We start from the raw sequence: 25,024 nt of genomic DNA, 5'->3' as shown, positions 1-25,024 counted from the left end.
CCATAAATCATCTCTTAAAACAGCAAGGAAATAAAGATTTTACATAAATATGGATTATAGAGGATGCATTTAAAAAAAATAATAAAGGCAGCTATATTTAAAAAAACTATTGATAAGAATCCAGCCAACTTATCGTATCAGCTGTTTTAAAATGTTCTCCATTGTAGCTTTACTGTTTCCAGAGGTACAAAACAGATTTGCATGTCAATTGGTTCCTTACTACAGTACATTAAACATATAAGGAACAAAAGTAATCTCTTGTTAAAGCCTCAGAATTCAAATCCATTAAATTAAGCAGAAAATTAATTATAGAGAAAATCAAAAGCCAGCGGTACTAACATTTGCATTCATTCAACTTTCCTAGGTCATACACGTTTATTTTAAAAAGCAAGTCATTAAAGAACTATGCATAAGCGTCCAAAAGATAGTGAAAATAGACTGTTAATAAATTATAGTTTTTACACACCGTATACTGTACACACCTAACACAGAAAGGAACATTTCATTTTTATATATGTTTGTAAAATTAAAGTGGATGAATAGGAGACATAGCAGTTTTCTGTAATGTCTACAACCCTGAGGAATTACATCCTTTTAGTGATAAACTTGTCACAATGTGATGATTTTTAAGGATGTTTTACACATTGAATTGTTCTGGAAGGGCTTTGGGTGAGTTACTGTTGTCCTGCTAGAGTTGGCTAATATTTCATTACTGTATTTATGCTATTATCTGTGGCATGTAGATAATATTGATTATAATTTGTGTTCTGGTACTATTGGTTAGGGTTTGTTCTTATCATAGATATTTTAATTTTAATGTCTATGAAAAGAACAAACCCCAACCAATAGTATCAGAACACAATTAAATTATGTTGATGTTGTACAGATTTGATATCCATGTGTTATTATTTATCTATCTGAGTTACACTGTGGGTGTTTGTGGTGAATAGGGGTGGTAGCATATACATTTATATTCATACACACATAATACAAGCTGCACAATAATTTAAAACTGTCCTGAAGAGATTTGTCAAATAGATTTCACTGGCTTAAGAAGACACTGGATTTCAGAAATTATACTATATAAAAACATTTGGGAATGAAGGTCATCTATTACAATGTCTTTTAAAAATATATATGCAGAATCAGTACTTACTCCTTGTTTCTGTTCTCAGTACAAGGATGGTAAAGAACTTTAACAGCTTTATGAATCTCAGCAGGCCTCATAGGAGATGACAGCTCAGGTTCAAGTAATGTAAAAACATTTTTGGAAACTGGGTTTCCTGATGTTTCCACCATCAGTGTGTCACAATTCAATACCCACATCTATGGATAAGAAACATTCTTATAAGTCACATTTTAATGAGCTTAGTCCACATATAGAATTCTACTATATTCAGGTTGTTCATTAGCAAGCACAAATAGAGATAAATGAAAGTGGAACTATTATTATGCACCAGACAAATTCCTTGTGTATCCAATCACACTTGGCCAATAGAGAATTCTATTCTATTCTATTCTATTCTATTCTATTCTATTCTATTCTATTCTATTCTATTCTATTCCATTTTCTCACATAAAAGACCATAGAGAACACTACTACTATTACTACTACTACTGACCCGGTTTCGGAGTTCTGATGCTTGTCCACAATCCCTTGATCACAAGACACATTTTAGGCACTTGGCAACCGGCTCACCTTTACAGCTGGTTGCCGCATTCCACAGTCACATGACTGTGATTTATGATGGGTTTGGATTTTGTTTTCCTGGTTTCCAGCCTTTTGGACGTTCCAGCAAAGAACACCCATTAGAAATACAAGGGTTTGCTCAGTGGTGGGATTCAAGTAATTTAACAACCGGTTCTCTGCCCTAATGATTTCTTCCAACAACCAGTTTGCCAAACTGCTCAGAAAGTTAACAACTGGTTCTCCCGAAGTGGTGAGAACTGGCTGAATCCCACCACTGGGTTTGCTGGGTCACTAAGCGAACTGTTTTAAGTTGAGGACTACCTGTATCAAAACTCTGAAACAAAAACAGAATATAAAAGCTAAAGGTACAGATTTAAATTATCAATACAATTGCATTAAAATAATTTAAGAAGTAAGCATAGGATGAGAACAATGAAGGAAGAATACCAATCTGAGAACAATCTGAGAACAATGCAGGAAGAATACCCTGGCTTGCCTAACTGTTAGTGTGAACTTCTTCAAAAGAGTTCCTTCTGCAGGCCTTAACAGCTGGGTAAGTCTGTAACAAGATGAGGAAGTTTCTAATAAGCAACACTAAGGTTTGTGACTTACCAAGATATAGACTGTGCCATCCATTCCTTGGATGCTGAACCTAAATGTGCTTCTAGAGAATGTGAGTTCCATGAAGCACTTGGCTACAACAGTCTGTATAAAGGAAGACCTGTTTTGGAGCCGAAAAGACAATTATATATAAAATACCAAGAAATACCATTATTTGAAAAACAAATGAGAATGTCAAAGAAACATTCTAGGCCCAGTAACCCATTCTAGTAATTAACCTTTTTAAACCAAACTTTTTAGGTCCCACTAGCTGTATTTTTAGTTCATAATCTCCTAGGATGTGTTGCAGCACATTGTTGTGGCAATTTTACACCTACTTAAAACAGGAAAGAAAATGTTGCCCTCATAAATTTGGGAGAATAGAGGCTGTAAATAGGATTCTGAGGGCCACATTCAGCCAGCAGTCTGCCCATTCTAGGACTTCTAGTACATTCTTGTCTCATCCCCCACTATCCTTCAGATCTATCAAAACAACACTGGTAGGACCTAGGGTCCCAACCTAATGGGACAGCTTCAGGCCGCAAGGCTACATTTGACCAAGTCACATTTTAGCATTTTCTAGAAGCATTTCTATCTTTCTTGGGACTCCACTGGGCAGCAGCAAGTATGAAACAGCAGAAAAGAAAAACAAGGAATTTTCTTTTCCTATTGGAAAAGAGGCAGGGATAAAACTCAGCTGTGGTCAATACACATGAGTCTTTGTTAATAAAACTGGCTCTTCAAATGGAATTTTTTTACATTTAAGACAGAGTATAATTAACAAAATACTGTCCAAAGCAGTTTTGAATTCTTTAAGCATAGCAATCCATTTGTTCTCCTGCCCTCGTATTTCCATCCTTCTCCCATAGTTCCAAAAACTCTGTTTACCTACATCATAATAAATTGCCACATCTATTTTGAATCAGAATGGGTCCAAGACAAAGTACTTTAGATTAATGAGAGTATGCACCAATATTATTAACATTGCCTGTCCTGAGTATATACTGGACCCACAGTATGGAGGAAGCCAAGTGTCCGACACCAACAGAGTTTTCAGAATTATTTTTTTATTATTGTACACTTAAAAGTATGCAACTACAATTGCATCACATTCCTGTCAGAAGTACCGAGGCACTTCCAGCTTGAAAACATTAGCTGGTAACATCACCGTTGTCCAGAGGATGCCCAGTTGGGAGCTCCTTTCATATCCCCAGCAGGAGCTGGAGGAAAGGACGGGAGCTCACCCCACCCCACGGCAATACTCGTCTCAAACACGGGCTTGCTAACCTCAAACTCAGCATCCTAACCACATGAGCCACCGTGCTTTTGTTCAATTGCAGTGACTCTCAGTATACACTTATTCTTGGCCATCACTACATTTTTGATGTCCAGTGTGATGCAGGCATAAAACAAATGCTAGAAAATCCCCCCTTTATATACTGATGGCAACAGTCTACATTCTGTGATTTTTCCCTTCAGAATGACGTGTTTTAGTCAAATGTCATCTTACAATTAAAAAGGTAGAAACTTTAATGAATCTGAAAGCTGCATAGGCTAGAAAGTGGTAGCTAGATACCAGCTTTTAATTGGCAATTATATGATTCATGGCAGAAATTAATTAAAGCAACATTAGGTTTGCATAATGTGCCACTGATTAACCCTAACCCTTGCTACAGCAGCAAGTAAATGATTGGGTTGGGGACTTATTAATTCTGTTGTAAGCATACTGGAAACAATGATTTTACAAGGGCATTGTCAAGATATTAAAAGCATTTTCAAGGGCAGAATAACCAATATAAAAACCTTCTATTCCATTCTGGAACCTTCTATTCCAGAAGAATAGAAAATACTTCTGGTTTTAATAAAAGGGTGGATTTGGTTTTACAGATGCAACAAGAGTGAACATTTCTCTACTAACTTTGCTACCAGCTATGAAAATTGCCTAAACCTTGTTTGGAAAGAAGAGTGAGCAACGGAGCACCTATATTTTCAAAGCTATGAAACAGGCTCAAGGACCTTCCACCCTTTTAAAAGTTACATGAAAGTATTTTTTTAATTGCCAAAATTTTATAAGAATGTTAAACAGTGCCAAAATTTCTATGTTCTTACGTGAAATCTCATAAAATCTCGGTTTTTTAATTATTGCTTTCTTTTAAATTAATGTTCCAAGTTCACTTATTTACTGGGGTGTAATTTATAATGTTATGCAGAATCACACCATGGTGCCTGCCATTTAAAATGATTGCTGATTCCTGCACTATGAGAACAAAAAACAAGATTCAATCTTTTCTATTTACCTCTTGAACAAAAGGACAAGATTCAGACATTTGGAGCTACAGATGTGGCCAAAAGTATTGGTATCCTTCACTTTTTCCCAAAGAATCCCAATTTGCCATGAAACAAGTTGAAACCTTGATAGTACAATGGTTTAGTGCACCCTGTTATTAACACAGCTGCCTGCAATTTCTGCTGGTTCGAATCTCTCCAAGGCTCAAGGTTGACTCAGCCTTCCATCCTTTCTAAGGTAGGTGAAATGAGGACCCAGTTTGTGGGGGCAATAAGCTGACTTTGTATAAAATATACAAAAGAATGAAGGCTATTGCTTAATGCATTGCAAGCCGCCCTGAGTCTCCGGAGAAGGGCGGCATATAAATCAAACTAAAAAACAACAACAAAAAAACAAGTAAATGGAATCCACCATTTTTTAATCCATAAAGCAGAAAGTTTGCATTTGATGTATGACATAACATATTCCTATAAAGAATAAAACAAATGAAAATGGCATGGCATAATTATTGATATCTCTATAAGTTAAAAGCCATTACTGGATTTAAATGAGAGATACTTATACTTTTGGCCAACTCTGTAACCCAGAAGAGAGATTGTGCCTTTAAAATTGGACATTTGAAATATAAGAAATTGATATAGAGTCATCTAATGGTCTCCAATATCTTTGATTTCAATGTTTATATTCCCTAACGTCATACCCTAATTACACAACTAAAAGAGAAAGAAAAAGAGCAGGGAAACAATAAGTATATTTAGTGAATACACAATTATCATTACTTAAACTATACATAGGGTTTTGAATTAATTTCCCCAAAGGGGAAGTTATCAAAAAGTTGCTTTACATATAGCATTTGACAAGCCATACCATTTTAATATAGAAATACGTGATACTACCTTGGTATTATGCAAAAGCTGTCTTCAGATGGCTGAATAAGCAATTCTGTGAAATAGTATTTTATGACACCTATGAGGGGGAAAATGAAATCTTTGTACCATATGAATTAATGTACAATGACAACACAACTTAAGTCAATAAGTCATGAAAACATAACAAGGAAACAAAGAACAAGTTTGAGGAGATAGAACACATAGAACTACGTAGCTAAGACAGTGTTTCTCAACCTTGGAAGCTTGAAGATGGGTGGACTTTAACTCCCAGAATCCCCCAGCCAGCGCTGCTGGCTGGGGGATTCTGGGAGTTGAAGTCCACCTATCTTCAAGCTACCAAGGTTGAGAAACACTGAGCTAAGAGAAGAGCCACATGGAACTAGGCCTAGAGAGAACACTAAAATGGAGAAAGGGACTCAAATAAATATTAAACCTACCTCTACTGCCAACACTGCAACAATTTCTATCCTATCCAAAATAATTCCTTGTGTGCCCATGTCAAACAACAAAATGGCATTTTTTTCTGCTTTCCCTTCCTTGTATCCTTCCTTCTTTCTCAAGGAGACCTACCACAAACACACCAATTCCCTTACAAAATAAAATCAACTGGGAAAGTGTTAAAAAATATAAATTGTTATCTCTGATAACCCTTAATGGACTTTCGCTGAGTGAAAGTTCTTAGGTTTTATTTATCAGCAAGAGATGAGGTAAAAGAAGAAGAGATCCTCGGTTGCATTTTAAGACAAAGTGATAAGTTAACTAAAATTATTTATACTTGCTGTGATGAAAGGAGAAGCCACTTTTTTATATATTTATTTTCTTTTTCTTTTTTACCGTATTCTTATTTTCTTTTTTCCATCTTTTCCGTTTTTATTTTTTTTTAAAAAAAATTATTCTTTTACTTTTTTTAATTTGTATCATTTTTTAATTTTTTTCATTGTAATGCTTAATAAGTTGAAATGATGCTTCGAATATGCTGACAAGCATTCCAGGATCAAGAGGTTTTTCATTTTCAAAAAGGCAATTAGTCAAAATGATGAGTATATTAATTCAGAGCACGGCACACCATTAAACACATCTTCTATGACCAACAGCGGGAGAAGGTTATAAATCGCATGCTCCTTTTCAATTTTCCAAAGACACCAGGTTGACTACTGTTGGATGCTAGGCAACATGACTCTTTGAGTCTGGCTCTTCTGAAGAATTACAATTTGGAGCGTTCTTAAAAATTATCCATAAGCACAGATGGAGGGATTTCTTTTCGCCTAGGCCTGATCCTGTCCTCCTTCTGACATGGAGCTGTGCAATAAATAAAACCTTAAACTTGTTAAACTTCTGCATGTCAGTCATTCATTAAAGACCGGAGAAGAGGATGAATTGGAAAAAATATGTAGCAATTTCGTAAATATTTACAGTCTGTTATGCTTTCACATTGCAGGGATGTTTGTATTATTCAAATGCATTATTAATGCATACAAAATTGAAACTGTTCCCAAAAAATTTTAAAATTTGGTTTTAACAGTCCAAGCAAGCAATGTGGTAGGGTAGCTTTTCCTCAAGCCGGACCACCCGGAGACATGTGTATTTCAGCCCCCCCCCTCCAATTCCAAAGACAGATGGCATTTGCAGAAATCTCTGGGAGGGCCATACTTTTAAAAGTCACTAAGGTTGGGGTAAAAGCAGAAACACTTTTTGGAGAAAGTCTTTGCTCATCCATTCCTAATGTATCAAGTGCTTTTTACTTTTTCTACAGAGACAACTGGTGAGTTGAAGTTTATGTGGTGTGTGTGATTTCTAATGTCTCCCTAATACTATTCAATGTCTTTCTTTTCCCCTTCCTCAGCACTATCTTTGTCAAGAACTCCAAAGTACCTATAAAATTGCTCACACTGAGAAAATAACCCTTCCAATATTTTCTACTTCAAAAAAAACTGTATGAAGAGTAACCAAATTTTGCTTTGTAAACTAAAATCATGCAGAAAGGATCTTGAAGTTGTCTTGAAATATCCCTTTTATTCACTCAACCTCTTTCCATTACCAGCCCCCAGCAACTGCCTTTGTTTTTCTTGTTCCCTTCTGCTACATGTTAAAACACAAAAATATCCTTTTGCTCATTCCAAAAAAAGTGAATTCTCCTTTGACTCAAGTTCAATAGCTGGTGACATCATAGACACCCAAATCCTTTTTTTTTTTTTTGCAGTGGATTTGCTCTGCAAGCTTGTTTAATTTAATTTCTGAACGTTTCATTACCAGATTAGGTAACATCATCAGCAGAATTTTCTTGTCCTATTCTCTTCTTAGTTTATAAATGTCTTGTGTGCCAGTGTGGTCAGTTGGTTGTGTGTAAATTGCTTGGAAAATATACAGAAGGGGTTTGCTGTTTCCTTCTTCTGAGATGTATTTTTCTTCCCCAGTCTATTAACAGAGAGAACCAGTTTGGTCTAGTTGTTAAGGCACCAGGTTTAAAAAACCATGAGTTCAAGTTCTGCCTTAGCCATGAAAGCCAGCTTGGTGACCTTGGACCAGTCACTCTCAGCCAGTGGGGGAATTCAAATTTTTTTACTACCGGTTCTGTGTGTGTGGCTTGGTGGGTGTGGTGTGGCCTGGTGGGCGTGGCAGGGAAAGGATACTGCAAAAACTCCATTCCCACCCCACCACAGGGGAAGGATACTGCAAAATCCCCATTCCCACCCCACTCCAGGGGAAAAATACTCCAAAATCCCCATTCCCTCCCCACTCCTGGGGGAAGGATATTGCAAAATCTCCATTCCCACCCCACTCTGGGACCAGCCAGAGGTAGCATTTGCCGGTTCTCCGAAGTACTCAAAATTTCAACTACCAGTTCTCCAGAACCTGTCAGAACCTGCTGGGTCTCAGCTCAGTCCAGCACACAGGGTTGTTGCTGTGGAGAAAACATGAGGAGGAAGGTGTGCTGGGTTCATTTGCCGTCTCGAGTCATTTGTAAAAATATTAAAAGCAAGATATAAATATATATATGTATGTGTGTGTGTGTGTGTGTATATGTATAGGTCTCCTGCGTGAGAAGGGGGTTGGACTAGATGACCTCCAAGGTCCCTTCCAACTCTGTTACTGTATGTATGAATGTATGTCCTGGGGCTTCTTGGTAGCCGCCCCTCTGAGGGCTAATATCCAGTTAGCTTTTCAAGACCAGTCAAAGTTCCCCATCTGCTGTACCCTAGCTAGATTTTTTTTTGTTAAAATAAGAAAAAAGAAAAACAAAGCAAATAAGGTGCCCCTTGTCAGGGCATTGATTAATCCCATTCTGCTTTTGGGATAATTGTGCCTGATTACGAGGAGTGGATCGAGACCTTTTCCTTGTTGCATACTTTAAGAAAACAAACCCCGAAGATATTTTCTAAGAAAACTCATTTATTTGTTATAAAGAAAATAAAACATCTCACTAACTAAGAAAAGTAATTGTTACATTTTTGCAAAAGTTCGGCTATTTCTCAGCCGGACCTTTCTGGCAAAAGAACAAAGGAAAGAGTGTGAGAATGTGGGGTGGACATGTGCAGTTTTGCTTACTGATAACAATTCTTGGCAAGCTATGGAAAGTCTGATAGTCCAGAAATAATGAGCTCAGCTGGTAAATAAAAGAACGCAGTGACACCCCTTCCTCAAAAAGAGAATTGGCTTAATTAGGAAAGTAGGGGAAATGGTTTTACTCAGCTCAGAACTAATAGGAAAATGGCAACAATATTTTATCGTAGAAAGAAGCTTGTGGTGGCAAGACAGTCTTACAGGAAATAGCAACTCTTCATATAATTCTTTGAGATGGGCAACTTTACTCTCTGGGAAGTAGGGGTATACCTGACTTTGCAGGTACATTTACAGTATTCTCCCTAATTAATTTTTTTTGTTCCTAAATCCAGACAAATTTTATGGCTGCTTAATGAAAATATATTTAGAATAAAGGAAAGAAAGACCTTGGCGCTTTCAAACCTATCTAAAATGGGCTTTAACATTTCATTTTAACAGGTCATTTTAAAACCTCTCTAGCAGTAGGTGACTAAAACAGCTTTCAAAGATTTTGTCTGAGAATTCAGTACCTGAGGGCATAGCTTCTCCCAACAACGTCTTGCAGCGCTTGCAAATTATTTTACTATTTGCCTGTGAATTCTGCAAAGCAAAGAAAAAGATTTAAATGTCTTCTTATTTGGTAGATACATGAGGAGAAAATCTGCTTAAAATGTCTACAAATAATTCAATCTACTGGCCAATTTCCTCCTGTTATATTCCAGACAAATGAGCCCATGTTTCTTTCAAACTCCCAGCATGAACATATTAAGGAAGACTATTATAATTCCGTAACAATGACCAATCAGCCCTTAAAAATGACTGAACCTGGTCCCCGCCATTACTGTCTACAATAAAGAGCCCACTAGTGCACAGTCATTAAAATGCGAAGCGGATGATTTATTCGCAGGGAACATTTTATTAAAATTGAGGCGCGGGTGTGTATATTCAGTCACCAAGAAGACTGAAGACTTCACCATGAATTCTAGATTCGTGCACAATAGAAAAGCACTAGCAATTTCAGCATCAAATTACCAAAAGCTATTTGAGAAGAGATATAATCATCAAACCCACATTTAAGAATGTAACATGCTCTAGTAATTCATGAGCAGACCTGTAAGTCATGTTGATTGAAATAATTATTTCCATTTTGCAACATTCTGAGTGAGAAAAGGAGGAGGAAAGTGCAATGGCAGGTCACGTAACTTCCTTTGCAGAAAAACCCAGGACATTTCCAAATGGCCAGGCAAATGTGACAACCCTTTTAAGAGAGGGCATGGATTGCTGCTACCAGTCTAAATCGACTGAGCCAGTTGGACGAATGACTTCGTTCATAACACATTTACCTATTATGACTTTGCTCATAACACCTTTAATTGATAAGTGGAGAAAAAGAAAGTCAAAGAGAATAGCTGTCTTCCAAGTGTGTTGGATTACAGTCAAGATGGTGGGGATTATGGAAATTCTGATCTAACAGGTCTGAAGGGCACCAATCTAGATTTACCTCTCTGACGTTCACTGTCCTGACATTCACTGGGTAACTTTGGACTAAACTGTCCATTTGTTTCTTTAGCACATACTGTAGAAGTAGTGCATCTTTCAGTCACTTTTCATCTGAGAGCTCATCTGAGAGTTTACCAAAACAAAGGACAGGATAAAAAAAAGTGGGATTTAAATGTTGTGTAGTGGGACCTTAAGTGATAATGAGTTTGCAGGAAGCCAGTGATGGGGAACTTTGCACTGCTGCTTTTTTCGTGGTATAAAAATAACAGGATGCTTTAAGTTGGGAGGTGTCCTTGCATTTATGCCTTGAATCCAAGTCCAGAGTTCTGTTTTCAAGTTGTTGAGTATATCTAATAATATGTCGGCAGTTCTTTTCATTGTCTAGACTAAAAAAAGGTCATGCAGCTAAAATTCCTTAGAAGGACCAAACATGGACTTGAAAATATGCCTTTTTCCAAAGCCAAAATCTACATCATTCTGAATCTGTGCAACATAAATTGAACATAAATTCCCAGCAGCAAACCTAAAATTCTGTATTAAATTGAACCCTAATTTTATGGCATAAAGAGGAATTATCCAGTCCATATATCTGGCACTCATTATCTATGGCCTCATTTTCTGGTTTCTTGTGATATATCCACAATTTAAAATATGTGCTAGAATTTAGTGTCTGTAATACATACAGTTTTGCATATCTGGTTTCTGCCACATTTTTTGGAATACTACAGATATTTATAATGTGGATGTTTTTTTCACAGTCTCATTATCTGTGATTTCATTATCTCAGGTTGCTCAGCAGGAAGAGAATTCCTGCAAATAACAAGGGGAATCTATATACAGTAAGCAAGGGGACTAATCTTAATTATACTTTGGCTGAAAACTATGCTAGGTAATTTAAAATTATAAAAGAAACCATCTGGATTGGAACTAAGTCTGCTTTGTTTTCAACTGTATCCATGCGTATTGTTTTACGAGTATTTATTGATTGATTGATTTAATGTATGTCTTTATGAGATTTAGAGACTGCCCAGTTCCAAAATGACTCTTAGTCACACGAAATATAAATGATGCTAAAAATAAAAGAATTAAAGGAAAATAATAAAAAGAAAATCACAAACACCAGACAACCACACTCCCTCTAATAAGAAACATCACCAACAGCCTCAGCTAATATCCTTCCCTAAGGCCCAGGAGAACAGCAGGTTTTTAAAGACATCTGGAGCATTGTGAAGCCTCTACAACAGTCCAACCAGTGGTGGGATTCTACTGGTTTGGACTGGCTGATCAGGGGCGGCAGATTGAATTGGCCCTCCTCAGCTGTTTTCGTTGCTCCTTTCCTTGTTTGCAACATGGAAGTTCAATTTTATGGAACCTGTGCATGCGCGTGCAACACGCATCTGGCATGAGCACTCAGAAAACTGGTCCCCAGGGTGGGAACTGGACCCCTGAGTCCAACTGTGAAGCCACTAGAATATCAGTGACTGTTTGGAGGGCCTTCTGATCCAGGAATTAGAAATGTAATCTGTGATTATCTCTAAGCAGAGCTGACAAAAATTTCTCAAACTCTGAAGGACCAGGTCAATTCAATTAGTGCCTCCAGAATTTCCCCAATTCTTTGCCATTGGTTATATTGTTTGAGGCACCAAGTTCCTTCCCTCTACTGCCATACCTAATTCTTAGCTTTATGGGCAATGCAAACTCCCCTTCTGGGGCTTCTCCTGTTCTTTTTATCTTATTGCACAATATGCAGAAGCTGCTGAACATGGAAGGTTTTTCTTTTTGTTTTTAACAAAGCCACTGTGGCTAATTGTTTTTGGCTTAGTTGCTTTTGTTTGATTCTAATTGTCCATTAATTAATTCACAATGAATGTAAGTAGCTTATATTCATTTAGAGTACACTCTAAAGTTTAGGGTCTAAAACATTTTCCTACAAAATCAACATTCAGAGTGCAGAGTATGCACTTCACACTCAGTTCTGATGTTTCCACTCTGTGGTCCAATATATTTTCTTCTGATTAGAACTGCATGTATTGATGATAAAAAAAGGTCACGCACCAAGAACTCCATGGTTTTGCTGACCTGAACAGAAATAACAGTATGTTTTTGCCACGCAAATTAAATCAATGTATCTTGTGTGACAACTTTCAGCTGTTGGCTAACTGCACATTATTTTTTTCCCCACTTCTATCTGAAAATGTCCTTGATATTGTCTGGAAGGAAACATTTTCCTCTAGAGATAAGCGGTTAGAACAGTTTGCGACCTTGGAGCATCTAAAATTATGTTGTGTGATGATTTGGAGAAGAGTTGTCTGAAGCACAGGAAATAGGATGGTGTCAGTGGCACACAGGTTGGCACACAAGCAAGAGTGCTGCTTCTGGGTTCATTATTTAATGACTTATCACCTGCTGAGACTTAACAAGGTGGGTGAAATGCTCCATTAAGGAGTCCTGTTTCAAGTGATATGGAGGGCTGGCCAAGAGTCCTTTCTCTTTGTGACGACTGTTTCACAGATCAAGTTATTGCCTGATGTTACAATTGCCAAGTGATGAAAATACACTTCAGCATTCTCCAAGATTGATGAGAAACAATAGCCTTCAAAGGAAAAGCACACATAATAATTTGTTTGTGTATGGGGAAGAAGCAAGGGAAGGAGATTATATTACAAGCCTTTAGCTCTCTCGGTTATAAATACAAGGGTTTGGATCCTGCTCGTGATTTTATTGAATGTTATTGATTTTTATTGTTCTTGCGTTTTTTCCCCCCAGATAACTGGGAACTTTCAGTTATTGTTTACAACCAGAGAAAGAAAAAAAGATTGTAGTACCAATGTAGCACTGACTGAAAGAAAATTTAAATCATATATAAATAGGAACTAATCTGGGTCGGTCACCGGGACCAGGGGTTCGGTCTTCCAAGCTTTCGGACTTGTGCTGGAACCCATCCTTAGGGAACTTCTCTTTAGTACAGTGTGTGCTAGAGAGAAGCTAGAGAAGTTCCCTGAGGATGGGCTCTAGCACGAGTCTGAAAGCTCGGAAGACTAAACCTCTGGTCCCGGTGACCAACCCAGATTGGGTCCTGCAACATTATCCTGGGACATATTCACCTTCATTCATATTAAATTAATTATATAATGAAATATCTAATTTTCTTTGAATAAGAGATGACAAACAAATGCAATGATTGCGTAGTTTTGGTGGCACAATTTTCTTTCACATTAATAGTAAATAAATAACATGCACTTTCTTTGTTCTAGTTGACATTTAAACCAGTAAGAGCTTGTTAAAAATAAATAAGGCTCCCTATAAATCTAGCAATGCAATTATATATGAGCCACTGACTTTCTCACCTGCTCCAACAGACCTGAGTGGCAATAGGAACATTACATTTTCCCATCGGTAAGGTTGAACCTACAGTGATACATTCTTCTGCATCCTATTTAAATAATGTTAAACAAGTAACTCCTGACTCTTCCAAGCAAATAATGATCAGAAATCATACTCCAGTCTTTAGAAGTTCAGCATTATTTGCACATGCGTCAAGGAACATTTTATTTGTCTAACCCAAGGCATTTAAGGTATTCTAAGTCTGTAAAGATGCAGCTCAATTTCACGGGAAGATTTCCAGGAGGACAGAAAGCTGTGCTGTGTGAAAAAGTGACTGATCTTCAAAAGCATCAAAAGCTCCAGAGATAAAAGCTACTTAAGCCAGCTAGGTAAAGTGGAAGAACTGCATTCAGATCACTCAAACTCCAAATGTGAAGAGCTATTTTATATGCAGTGATGGATTGTACAAATGGCTATGAGAAGTTTGGACTGAATAACCAAGTTTCCAAAGTCCTTAATCAGACACACCTCGGTCCCACATAGTAACTGACTGCTGATCCTGCTTTCAAAATCTTTTAGTATTGGAGAGATGTAATTTCCATCCTTGGCACAAGAGATGCCAAGAATGGCTAATAAATTCTGCTGAATGCTCCCCAGAAGAGATCATCATTGGATTTTTCCAGAACCACAGGGGTGAAAAATAATTCATAGATCTCAGAAAGATATCTTTGCTTTTATAATGTTCTGGTTAATTTGCCTGCAGTTTGCAAAGCTCTTTGTAGAAGCCATACTTTTCATGTTGTGAGAGTTTATAGTTTTTATTTTTATTTTATTTTTACCAAAGAACATCATGTAGTAACAAAAGCACATGTCATTTAACCTTCTACTGGCTGGGTCTGCATACTGCACCACATTACGAAATGATTTGTTAGGGTTTGGCTTACCACAATAAGCAAACTCAAGTACTATGGTTTGCAAAACATAGTTTATGTCTCAGCCTGTTATGTTTTTCAGCCAAATGAGCCTTTCCTAGCTTAAGCACTATTGGTGAACTCCAACAACTATACCAACAAATCTCCTGGTTATTACGATCTCCAAAATCTTTGGCACCACCCCTTAAACAATTATACAAGAGTTCAAATCCAGGAATTGGGATTTCAAATGCTGTCAGACTACAAGTCCCATAATGGCCAGAATGTGGTGAATTCACAGTTTCTAGTACCTGGCTTAATGAAAATAGCAGAGAACGAATTGTGCAGCTCAAAGGAATGCAGTCTTTTGTCTTATTTTTTGTATATATTTACCAAGAGAGACTCACTACTTGTAGTCCACTCATCCTCTGAATGAAGCCTTCCAGATTCTGTTCCCGATAACTCAGTTCTTGAATTAATCAGGAGGTAATTGTGCCCAAGAAAACAGTCATCAATTTGGGGATGAAGCAGGCTATCATTGAAAGGGTTAGGATGGCAACACCATTCGTCAACCAAATCACTCCAGTTCTCAAAAGGAAGGGAAAGAACCCGGAGAAATGTCCTAACCAAGAAGAGAATGAGTTGATTACTATAACAGAGACAACAAAAATCCAGGCTGTACAGACTGCAGAACAATTGTATGAATAAAGAAAAGGGACCAGATTTTCTGATGTTTCTGATGCTGAGAACTGTACATAAAAATGGAGAACAAGGGGCAAATTATAACTTTGCAGGGGAGAACCTGTATTTGTGTATCTCAGCATAATGCACCACATGGGAAAAATTGGTCTACGGCTATTAATGGAATTGAATGGTTTGATTCAGTGACAGAACAGGAAGCAGCTTCCAACTAAATGTACTTCCCAAAAAACAATCTACCCTTAAACATTCGACGGGCTGGAGCAGACATAGTTCAAAGTCTCCTGGTTTGTAGAAATTTAAAATAGATTCTTAAAGTAGCAAGTACTAAGTAGCCTTGCATTTTTTTTTCTTTTGAAGATGGCAGCTAAAATATTCATGAATTCATTCACTGTATTGAATGAATACAGATGTGACTATGGCTAGTTGAGGCAAGGAGGAAAAACTGGACTTCACTAATAATCCCATTGACTCAACCCATTTTCCTGTATTATTCAGACATTAAGCAAAGTTTATAATGGTAGATTTAGTGTTTTCTGCACTGTTTATCACTCATAATTGTTTTGTTTAGGATTGTGTTAAAGCAATACACGTTGATAGCAAACAATGCTAGGTTTCCCTGCACCCCAGACTCAAAACCTGTCACACTAAATGTAATGCAAAAAAAGATAAATAACCCTTGCAATTTATTTTTCAGTGTTCCTATAAAGCAAATGTGCAATGATATTTGGGATTAATGAAGAAGGGTCGAGGCCAAAAGAGTGAGCTGAGCAAAATTAATTTAAAGGGCATGCTACCCAGTTCCAATCTGGTGAATGGCAAGGGCAGTACCATGAAAAGTATTATGCCTATATATCTCATGCAGAAAAACAATCTGTGAAAAGCATAAACATGGTTCAATAGTCAGATGACACAACCTCTCCAGTCCTCAACAATCATGGTTTTGTGACCTCTGAGATAGAAAAACAGGCAGCTTCTGATTAACTAGTCTAGTGTAATGTAACAAAGTCTCTGCAGTTTCAGTTAGTGGGGGTGGGGGGGGGGGAAAGTGTTCCTGGCCTGACACAAAGACTAAATGGAGAGAGAAAAAGTCCTTTTTTGGGATTAAAAGCAAAATTTCCTATAGAAACATACAGTGAACCAGACAAACATGCTAACGGAATATCTTCGCATGTTTGGTATACGCCAATAAAAAAAAAATTAAATTAATTATGAACAACATTTACATTTTGAACATGACTACCATTTTCTCAGCCACTGATTTTAAAACTTAATCCAGTTTAAAAATGACCCATGTTTTTGCTGTTGCTGGAAACCTTCATCTCCTGCTTTTCAATTGAAAAGGCCTCAAGACAACATTGCAAGACATCAAAAAATATTGATGGTGTTAATAAAAGTAAAAAGAACAGGGGTAACAAAAAAGCTATTCATAGTGTACAAGAACTACTGTATACGGGCCACAGAGATTTTTAACCATTCGAAAGGACACCAAATTCCTTATTTTTCTCACCTGGGCTTTACTTCCAGATTATCTGAGTACAAATTTCACCAGCTGTTACATTTCTTCTAGTATGAATGATTTGCAAATGCATTCATCAATAGGAAAAATCTCAGAGTACAGTATTTACCTATTATTAATTACACTCTCCCCGCAACATTGACAGAAAAAAGTACAACTCTTTTTGGATTTTAGACCGTGACCAACAGCTGGTGTCAATTCTGAAAGACATTGAAGAACTTAACTAACAACAGTAAAACTACAGTCACACCAAGAATTTAGTGTAGCACTGGATTCACAACAACAATATTTTTATACTATTTTATTCACCAGTAATGAGTGAAACATTCCTGAAAGGGAGTCTTTTATTATCACACCATATTCCACACAATAGATTTTAACCCAACAGTTTGAAGATCACATAACAAGATCATAGCTGAAATAAGATTTGAACCAAAGACTTTCTGGAGCAACTTCCCCAGCCTTGGTGATGACTGGATTGCTGAACTTCTCATCTTAAAAATAACTGTGCTAATTAGAGAATGCTGCAGATGAAGTCCACATGTTTAGAAAGCCACATGTTGGGAAAGATTGCTTTAGAGGATAAGCCTTCGGTGACATGATGACTGCTAGTCTGGGATCTTTGTAATTCTCAAGGATCAAAATGGCAAATATCAGGTTTCATGCCCCATGTGGCAATGATTCTTGACTCACAACTCTCAGGATTTTTTTTATAACAGAAGTTCATGGACACGACAGAAGTACATTAATTGCTCTAGTGTAGACAAAAAAAGAAGCTATCTATCTCCTGCAGTAAATGCCAGTAGGTTTCAATATAAGGCCTTCTGAAATCAGTGGAGATTTGGCCAGTGTTGTGGTCCACCAGCAGCTTGCAGAGCTGGCAGCAGAGTCAGACAGTGAAAAGGCTGGGGAGGACCATGGGTCAATCCTGGAGTCTGGGGAAGGCCCGGATGAGGGCTCTGCGTTGGATGCAGTGATTCGGGCCAGGGTCATCTGGGAGTGATCTGCAGATTCCGGAGCCTCCAGAGTCAGGCAGCAGAAAGGCAGAGGAACAGGAGGAGCCTGTTTCTAGTGCACACATGCGCAGAGCTGCCAGAAGGCAAGAGAAGCTAAAGCAAAAGGGACAACTCGAGAGTAAGGCCAGGAGATTATTGACCCCTCCCATAAGCCTTAAAAGACCAGCAAAGGCTCTTGGGCTCTTTGTAGGAAAGCAACGTTGCTAAATTTGTTTCCAGTCGGCATCTCTTGTTTCTGAACTTCGTGGGACTTTGCCAAGAAAGGCCTTGGCAGGGTGCCAAAGAAGATAAAGGTTTGTGATAAGCCTGAAGGACTTTTTCTGAAGGACTTACTTTGGAATTAATTTGGACTAAGCTGGGAATGAAGTAATTCTCAACTGTTATAATAAAACAGTTTTGTTTGGGACTAATTGTGTCTTGTAATGACTAAGTGAGCCTAGGTCACAACAGCCATTTTCTTCACAACCTTGAGATTGGGAGCCTTAATGTTGACATTAGTACAGGGGACGTGCATAAGTGCACTAACGTGCCTATCGTTCCTGTCATTATATTTTTATTCTTTTATTCTTGTTCTCATTTTTGTTTGACAAATTCTAATAAATAAATAAATAAATAACTTCTGCCTGACCAGGGAAATGGCTGTTCCTCCCCGGCTTCACTTCATGACTTTGAACGTCAACTCCTAGTTCAATTTACAGTTTCTTTATTACATGTGGCTGGTCTTTGTAATTATGCATTAATAAAGTTGGAACTGGAAGTTTTTGAAGAATAAAATCATTATAAAAATTTATTAACATTATTAGTTGGAAAATTAAAGGCTTCATTAAAATGAACATTATGAAAATATATTCTACTAATACATGATTAAATATTTGGTCCTCCCAAAAGTTGCTATAAAGATCTGCTAATATAAACACGAATCCAGTCATGCAATGCTACATCCTATCTATGAATAACATGACACTGGAAAGTCTCCTCTTTGCAGGTGACATTTCCTATGAATTCTAGCAATAGCAATAGCACTTAGACTTATATACTGCTTCACAGTGCATTACAGATCTCTCTAAGCAATTTACAAAGTCAGCATATTTCCCCCACCCCACCCCCACCTCCCAACAATCTGGGTCCTCATTTTACCAACCTCGGAAGGATGGAAGGCTGAGTCAACCTTGAGCCGGTGAGAATCGAACTGCTGAACTGCTGCCAGCAGAATTAGCCTGAAATACTACATTTTAACCACTGCACCACCACAGCTCTTTATGAGGTGATTATATACATCTACTGATAAATAACCTGCATAGAATCAAGACGTTTAGCTCTTAGTAAGTGTAGGTGGAGCTAAGATTTCTAAAGAGAAAAATAAAACACAGAACATGTAGCAATAGCAGTGGAATAAAAATATCATATTCTGATACACGCGAACAGAATAATTTCTTAAATCTCAAAATCTCAGCCAAGAAAGCTGTTTTAATAGTCTGTTAATATTTTGCATATTAGAATATGTCATTATGTTTTCCTAGGAAGCATGACAATTAATATTTATTTTCATGAATTACGGAATAAGCAATAAATCCAATAAAATCAGACCAATGAAACTTTGGAAATAATGAGGAAAAAAAAGAAATAGCCCCAATTGTGATTACTTTATCTATAATGTCACTACTAAACGTTATTTTTTTTTCCTAGTCCAATGTTTTATAGGTAAATGCAACTTTCCTTGAATACTCTTAACATATCCTAATTTTGAACTTTTAAGCGGAGATCATCAGCAGAAAAGAAATAAAGGAAAAAAGGAAAATTCACACTTACTTGTACTGAAAACTGCTTGAACAAGCAGCCTCATATGTAAGCCTTCCCCTGGCTGATATTGCAGTCCTCGACAGGAAGAAGGCACAATACTGACCTCTGGCGGAAGGCCGAAAGCTTTACAAGCTTTATCACTTTTTAGTTCTATTAAAGAAGGCATCAGAGTAATATCCACAGGCCAGCTTTCTGGATTTAATTCACTACAGGGATTTAAGAAAGAACAATAATGTCCCATTAGCAAATAGTTGCAATAGAAGTCCACATGGCTGGGAAAGTCATGTATCTCATTTCATAAATGGATGCAATGCAAACAAATAAACATATGGAATAATTAAATCAGTTAAATCCAGCATTTTGCACAAATGGAAAGCAAGCCGATAATGAAGTCTACTGTATCCTTGATTAGAACTGTTGTTGTTGTTATTAGTTGCGAAGTCGTGTCTGACCCATCGCAACCCCATGGACAACGTTCCTCCAGGCCTTTCTGTCCTCTACCATCCTCTGGAGTCCATTTAAGTTCACGCCGACTGCTTCAGTGACTCCATCCAGCCACCTCATTCTCTGTCGTCCCCTTCTTCTTTTGCCCGCAACCTTTCCCAGCATTAGGCTCTTCTCCAGTGAGTTTTTCCTTCTCATTAGGTGGACAAAGTATTTGAGTTTCATCTTCAGGATCTGGCCTTCTAAAGAACAGTCAGGGTTGATCTCCTTTAGGATTGACTGGTTTGATCACATTGCAGTCCAAGGAGCTCGCAGGTTTTAGAATTGAGAGATGTACAAAATATTGTGAAAGATGCCATCCCAAATTGCACTAGGATGGGGAACTGCCAAAATAAGAAACCACCAGTGATTGTCTGTGGAGATTCTCAGTCATCCAGTCATCATAGTTATTTCAAAGGTGCTTTTTTGTCTTCAAAAGGCAAGTGGACTGATTTTTCCTTGTGGAAGAAGAACAAAACATTTTATTTCTCATCCAAGAAACTTCACCAGTTATGATGGCGGGGGGCGGGGGGGGGGGCGGAATGGAAGAATAGGTACCGACAAGACTGGATTGTGAGGGCATGGAAGGATGGGTTCTGATAGAATGGTGGGGTGGTTGGGTGGAAGGATTGTATTTCTTTGCAGTCATCTGGTTGTTAGCACGTTCTCTGAGACCATTTGAGGCCCCTTGAGGGTTTACCTGTGTCCTCAGGGTCACCTGAATCAAAGTGCAATATTCCTTCTCCTCTGTTGAGAAAGGGCTGATCAGTTCTAACATACAGTCAGGTCCAGAAATATTGGGACATTGACACAATTCTAACATCTTTGGCTCTATACATCACCACAATGGAGTTGGAATGAAACAAACACAATGTGCGTTAACTGCAGACTGTCAGCTTTAATTTGAGGGTATGTACATCCAACTCAGGTGAACGGTGTAGGACTTACAGCAGTTTGTATATGTGCCTCCCACTTGTTAAGGGACCAAAAGTAATGGGACAATTGCTTCTCAGCTGTTCCATGGCCTGGTGTGTGATATTCCCTCATTACCCCAATTACAATGTGCAGATAAAAGGCCCAGAGTTCATTTCAAGTGTGCTATTTGCATTTGGAATCTGTTGCTGTCAACTCTCAAGATGAGATCCAAAGAGCTGTCACTATCAGTGAAGCAAGCCATCATTAGGCTGAAGAAACAAAACAAACCCATCAGAGAGATAGCAAGAACATTAGGCGTGGCCAAAACAACTGTTTGAAACATTCTCAAAAAGAAGGAATGCACCGGTAAGCTCAGCAACACCAAAAGACCTGGGAGACCACGGAAAACAAGTGTGGTGGATGACCGAAGAATTCTTTCCCTGGTGAAGAAAACACCCTTCACAACAGTTGGCCAGATCAAGAACACTCTCCAGGAGGTAGGTGTATGTGTGTCAAAGTCAACAATCAAGAGAAGACGTCACCAGAGTGAATAGAGAGGGTTCACCACAAGATGTAAACCATTGGTGAGCTTCAAAAACAGGAAGGCCAGATTAGAGTTTGCCAAACAACATCTAACAAAGCCTTCTCAGTTCTGGAACAAGATCCTATGGACAGATGAGACCAAGATCAACTTGTACTAGAGTGATGGGAAGAGAAGAGTATGGAGAAGGAAAGGAATTGCTCATGATCCTAAGCATACCACCTCATCAGTGAAGCATGGTGGTGGTAGTGTCATGGCGTGGGCATGTATGGCTGCCAATGGAACTGATTCTCTTGTATTTATTGTTGATGTGACTGCTGACAAAAGCAGCAGGATGAATTCTGAAGTGTTTTGGGCAATATTATCTGCTCACATTCAGCCAAATGCTGCAGAACTCATTGGACGGAACTTCACAGTGCAGATGGACAATGACCCAAAGCATACTGCAAAAGCAACCAAAGAGTTTTTGAAGGGATAGAAGTGGAATGTTATGCAATGGCCAAGTCAATCACCTGACCTGAATCCCATTGAGCATGCATTTCACTTGCTGAAGACAAAACTGAAGGGAAAATGCCCCAAGAACAAGCAGGAACTGAAGACAGTTGCAGTAGAGGCCTGGCAGAGCATCACCAGGGATGAAACCCAGCGTCTGGTGATGTCTATGCGTTCCAGACTTCAGGCTGTGATTGACTGCAAAGGATTTGCAACCAAGTATTAAGAAGGGAAAGTTTGATTTATGATTATTATTCTGTCCCATTACTTTTGGTCCCTTAACAAGTGGGAGGCACATATGCAAACTGCTGTAAGTCCTACACCGTTCACCTGAGTTGGATGTACATACCCTCAAATTAAAGCTGACAGTCTGCAGTTAACGCACATTGTGTTTGTTTCATTCCAACTCCATTGTGGTGGTGTATAGAGCCAAAGATGTTAGAATTGTGTCAATGTCCCAATATTTCTGGACCTGACTGTAGATGAATTATTTTATCCCTCCTTCAAACCAATGGTCCTTTCTGTAATCTATAGAGATGACTATGTTAGAATTGTTAGAATTGAACATCAGAACTGATGAAACTTCTTGGATGAGAAGCGAAACGTTTTCTTTTTCTCCCTCAAGGAAAAAACAGTTCAGTTGGGCTTTTGAAGAAAAAATACATATGATTGTGAATTTGGGAGTAAGGGGGGAAAAGTAGAGAGAAAGGAGTGTCATCTTGAGAACACCTCCTCTTGTCTATGGGTGTTGTATAGGTACCCCACAGAACTGTAGCACAGCACTGCTTTCGCCATTCTGCAGAAAGCTGCAAGATCATTCAGATGTTGTTGCTTTGGAAATAGCAACATCCTAAATCTAACAGAGGAGCATTTTAATTCCCCGGGTCATGCTGTATGAGGTTTCAAGGCAGCAGTCCTTGTAAACGGAAGTTACAGAAATTGATTTCAGCACAAAATAAAATAGTCAATGTAGAATTCAACAAAGGAGAGAACACTATCTTTCACCTAGCCGATCTAATCTTCTAGAAACATAGTTTACGATAATTAGCTGTTTGTGACAGGAGTGACACTTTATGTAATTCTGTATCTTGCCTCTTTTCATAATTTCCCTTTTCTCTCTCCTGCACACATTTAAAATACTGTTCTGTCAGATTGGTATTTTACACATTTTCTGAAGCTGATTTTGATCCATGAAATCTTACATGATATAATAATAATAATAATAATAATAATTTTATTTCTATACCGCCCTTCTCCCGAAGGACTCAGGGCGGTGTACAGCCTATTTAAAAACACAAAAAACACAACAACAATTTAAAATTTAAAATCATTAAATAATTAGGCTCCAATTAAAATCCCAGAAATTTAAAATACCCCAATTTAAAACGTTATGTTAATAGCCCTGCCTGGCAGAACAACAGGGTCTTCAGAGCGCAGCGAAACACCCGGAGGTCGGAAATCTTTCGTATTTCGGGGGGCAGTTCATTCCACAGGGCTGGGGCTCCCACAGAGAAGGCCCTCCCCCTGGGTGTCGCCAGCCGACATAACTTGGCTGATGGCACCCGGAGGAGACCCTCTCTGTGGGAGCGGACTGGTCGGTGGGAGGCTATTGGTGGCAGAAGTCGGTCTCGAAGGTACCCGGGTCCTATGCCATGGAGCGCTTTAAAGGTGGTAACCAACACCTTGAATCGCACCCGGAAGACCACTGGGAGCCAGTGCAGCTCGCGCAGGAGGGGTGTCACGTGGGCGCAACGAGTTGCACCCATAACCACCCGCGCGGCCGCATTCTGGACCAGTTGGAGCCTCCGAGTGCTCTTCAAGGGGAGCCCCATGTAGAGAGCATTACAATAGTCCAACCGGGAGGTGACAAGGGCGTGAGTGACCGTGCGCAAGGCGTCCCGATCCAGAAAGGGCTGCAACTGGCGAATCAGGCGAACCTGATAAAAGGCCCCCCTGGCCACGGCCGTCAAGTGCTCTTCTAAAGACAGCCGTGCGTCCAGGAGGACACCCAGATTGCGAGCCCTCTCCGTGGGGGGCAAAGATTCACCCCCAATAGTCAGCGATGGCACCTGCTGACTATATCGGGGCGCCGGAAGCCACAGCCACTCGGTCTTGGAGGGGTTGAGTCTGAGCCTGTTCCTCCCCATCAAGGCCCGCACGGCCTCCAGGCAGCGGGACATCACATCAAGGGCATCGTTGGGGTGGTCTGGGGTGGAGATGTACAGCTGAGTATCGTCAGCGTACAGATGACACTTCACCCCAAAACCACGGATGATCTCACCCAGCGGCTTCACATAAATGTTGAACAGGAGGGGCAAGAGGACCGACCCTTGCGGCACTCCCCATGCGAGATGCCTCGAGGTCGACCTCTGTCCCCCTGCCAACACAAACTGCGAGCGGTCGGAGAGGAAGGAGGAGAACCACCGCAAAACGGTGCCCCCTATTCCTAACCCCCTCAACCGCTGCAGCATGATACCATGATCGATGGTATCAAAAGCCGCCGAGAGGTCTAATAGGACTAGGACAGAGGAGCAGCCCCTGTCCCGAGCCCTCCAGAGATCATCCACCAACGCGACCAATGCCGTTTCAGTGCTGTACCCCTGCCTGAAGCCCGACTGGTACGGGTCTAGATAGATAGCTTCATCCAGGTGCCGGGGAAGTTGTCGTGCCACCACGCTCTCAACAACCTTCGCCACAAAACGAAGGTTGGAGACTGGACGATAGTTGGCTAATTCAGCCGGGTCCAGGGAAGGCTTCTTGAGGAGGGGCCTCACTACCGCCTCTTTCAAGGCGGCAGGAAAGGCACCCTCACTCAGA

At 39.2% G+C, this 25,024-nt stretch overlaps 1 protein-coding gene across 1 annotated transcript in view; it reads right to left on the bottom strand.

Annotated features, from left to right (window-relative positions):
• UBE3D (ubiquitin protein ligase E3D) overlaps nt 1–25,024 on the bottom strand; it is a 42,135-nt gene that overhangs the window by 10,322 nt on the left and 6,789 nt on the right. Inside the window, exons 2-8 of the mRNA XM_070954325.1 lie at nt 19,786–19,982; nt 17,070–17,160; nt 15,136–15,364; nt 9,538–9,607; nt 5,474–5,543; nt 2,303–2,411; nt 1,157–1,326 (exon numbers count right to left, since the gene is read on the bottom strand). Coding sequence (XP_070810426.1) covers nt 1,157–1,326; nt 2,303–2,411; nt 5,474–5,543; nt 9,538–9,607; nt 15,136–15,364; nt 17,070–17,160; nt 19,786–19,982 — 936 coding nt within the window. The remainder of the gene's footprint in view (nt 1–1,156; nt 1,327–2,302; nt 2,412–5,473; nt 5,544–9,537; nt 9,608–15,135; nt 15,365–17,069; nt 17,161–19,785; nt 19,983–25,024) is intronic.

Source organism: Pituophis catenifer, unplaced genomic scaffold, assembly GCF_029215685.1.
Source record: "Pituophis catenifer annectens isolate HBS135680 unplaced genomic scaffold, rPitCat1.0.hap2 SCAF_1, whole genome shotgun sequence".
Taxonomy (NCBI): domain Eukaryota; kingdom Metazoa; phylum Chordata; class Lepidosauria; order Squamata; family Colubridae; genus Pituophis; species Pituophis catenifer.
Note: the sequence above shows the minus strand (reverse complement) of the source record. Positions and strands in the feature narration are given on the sequence as shown.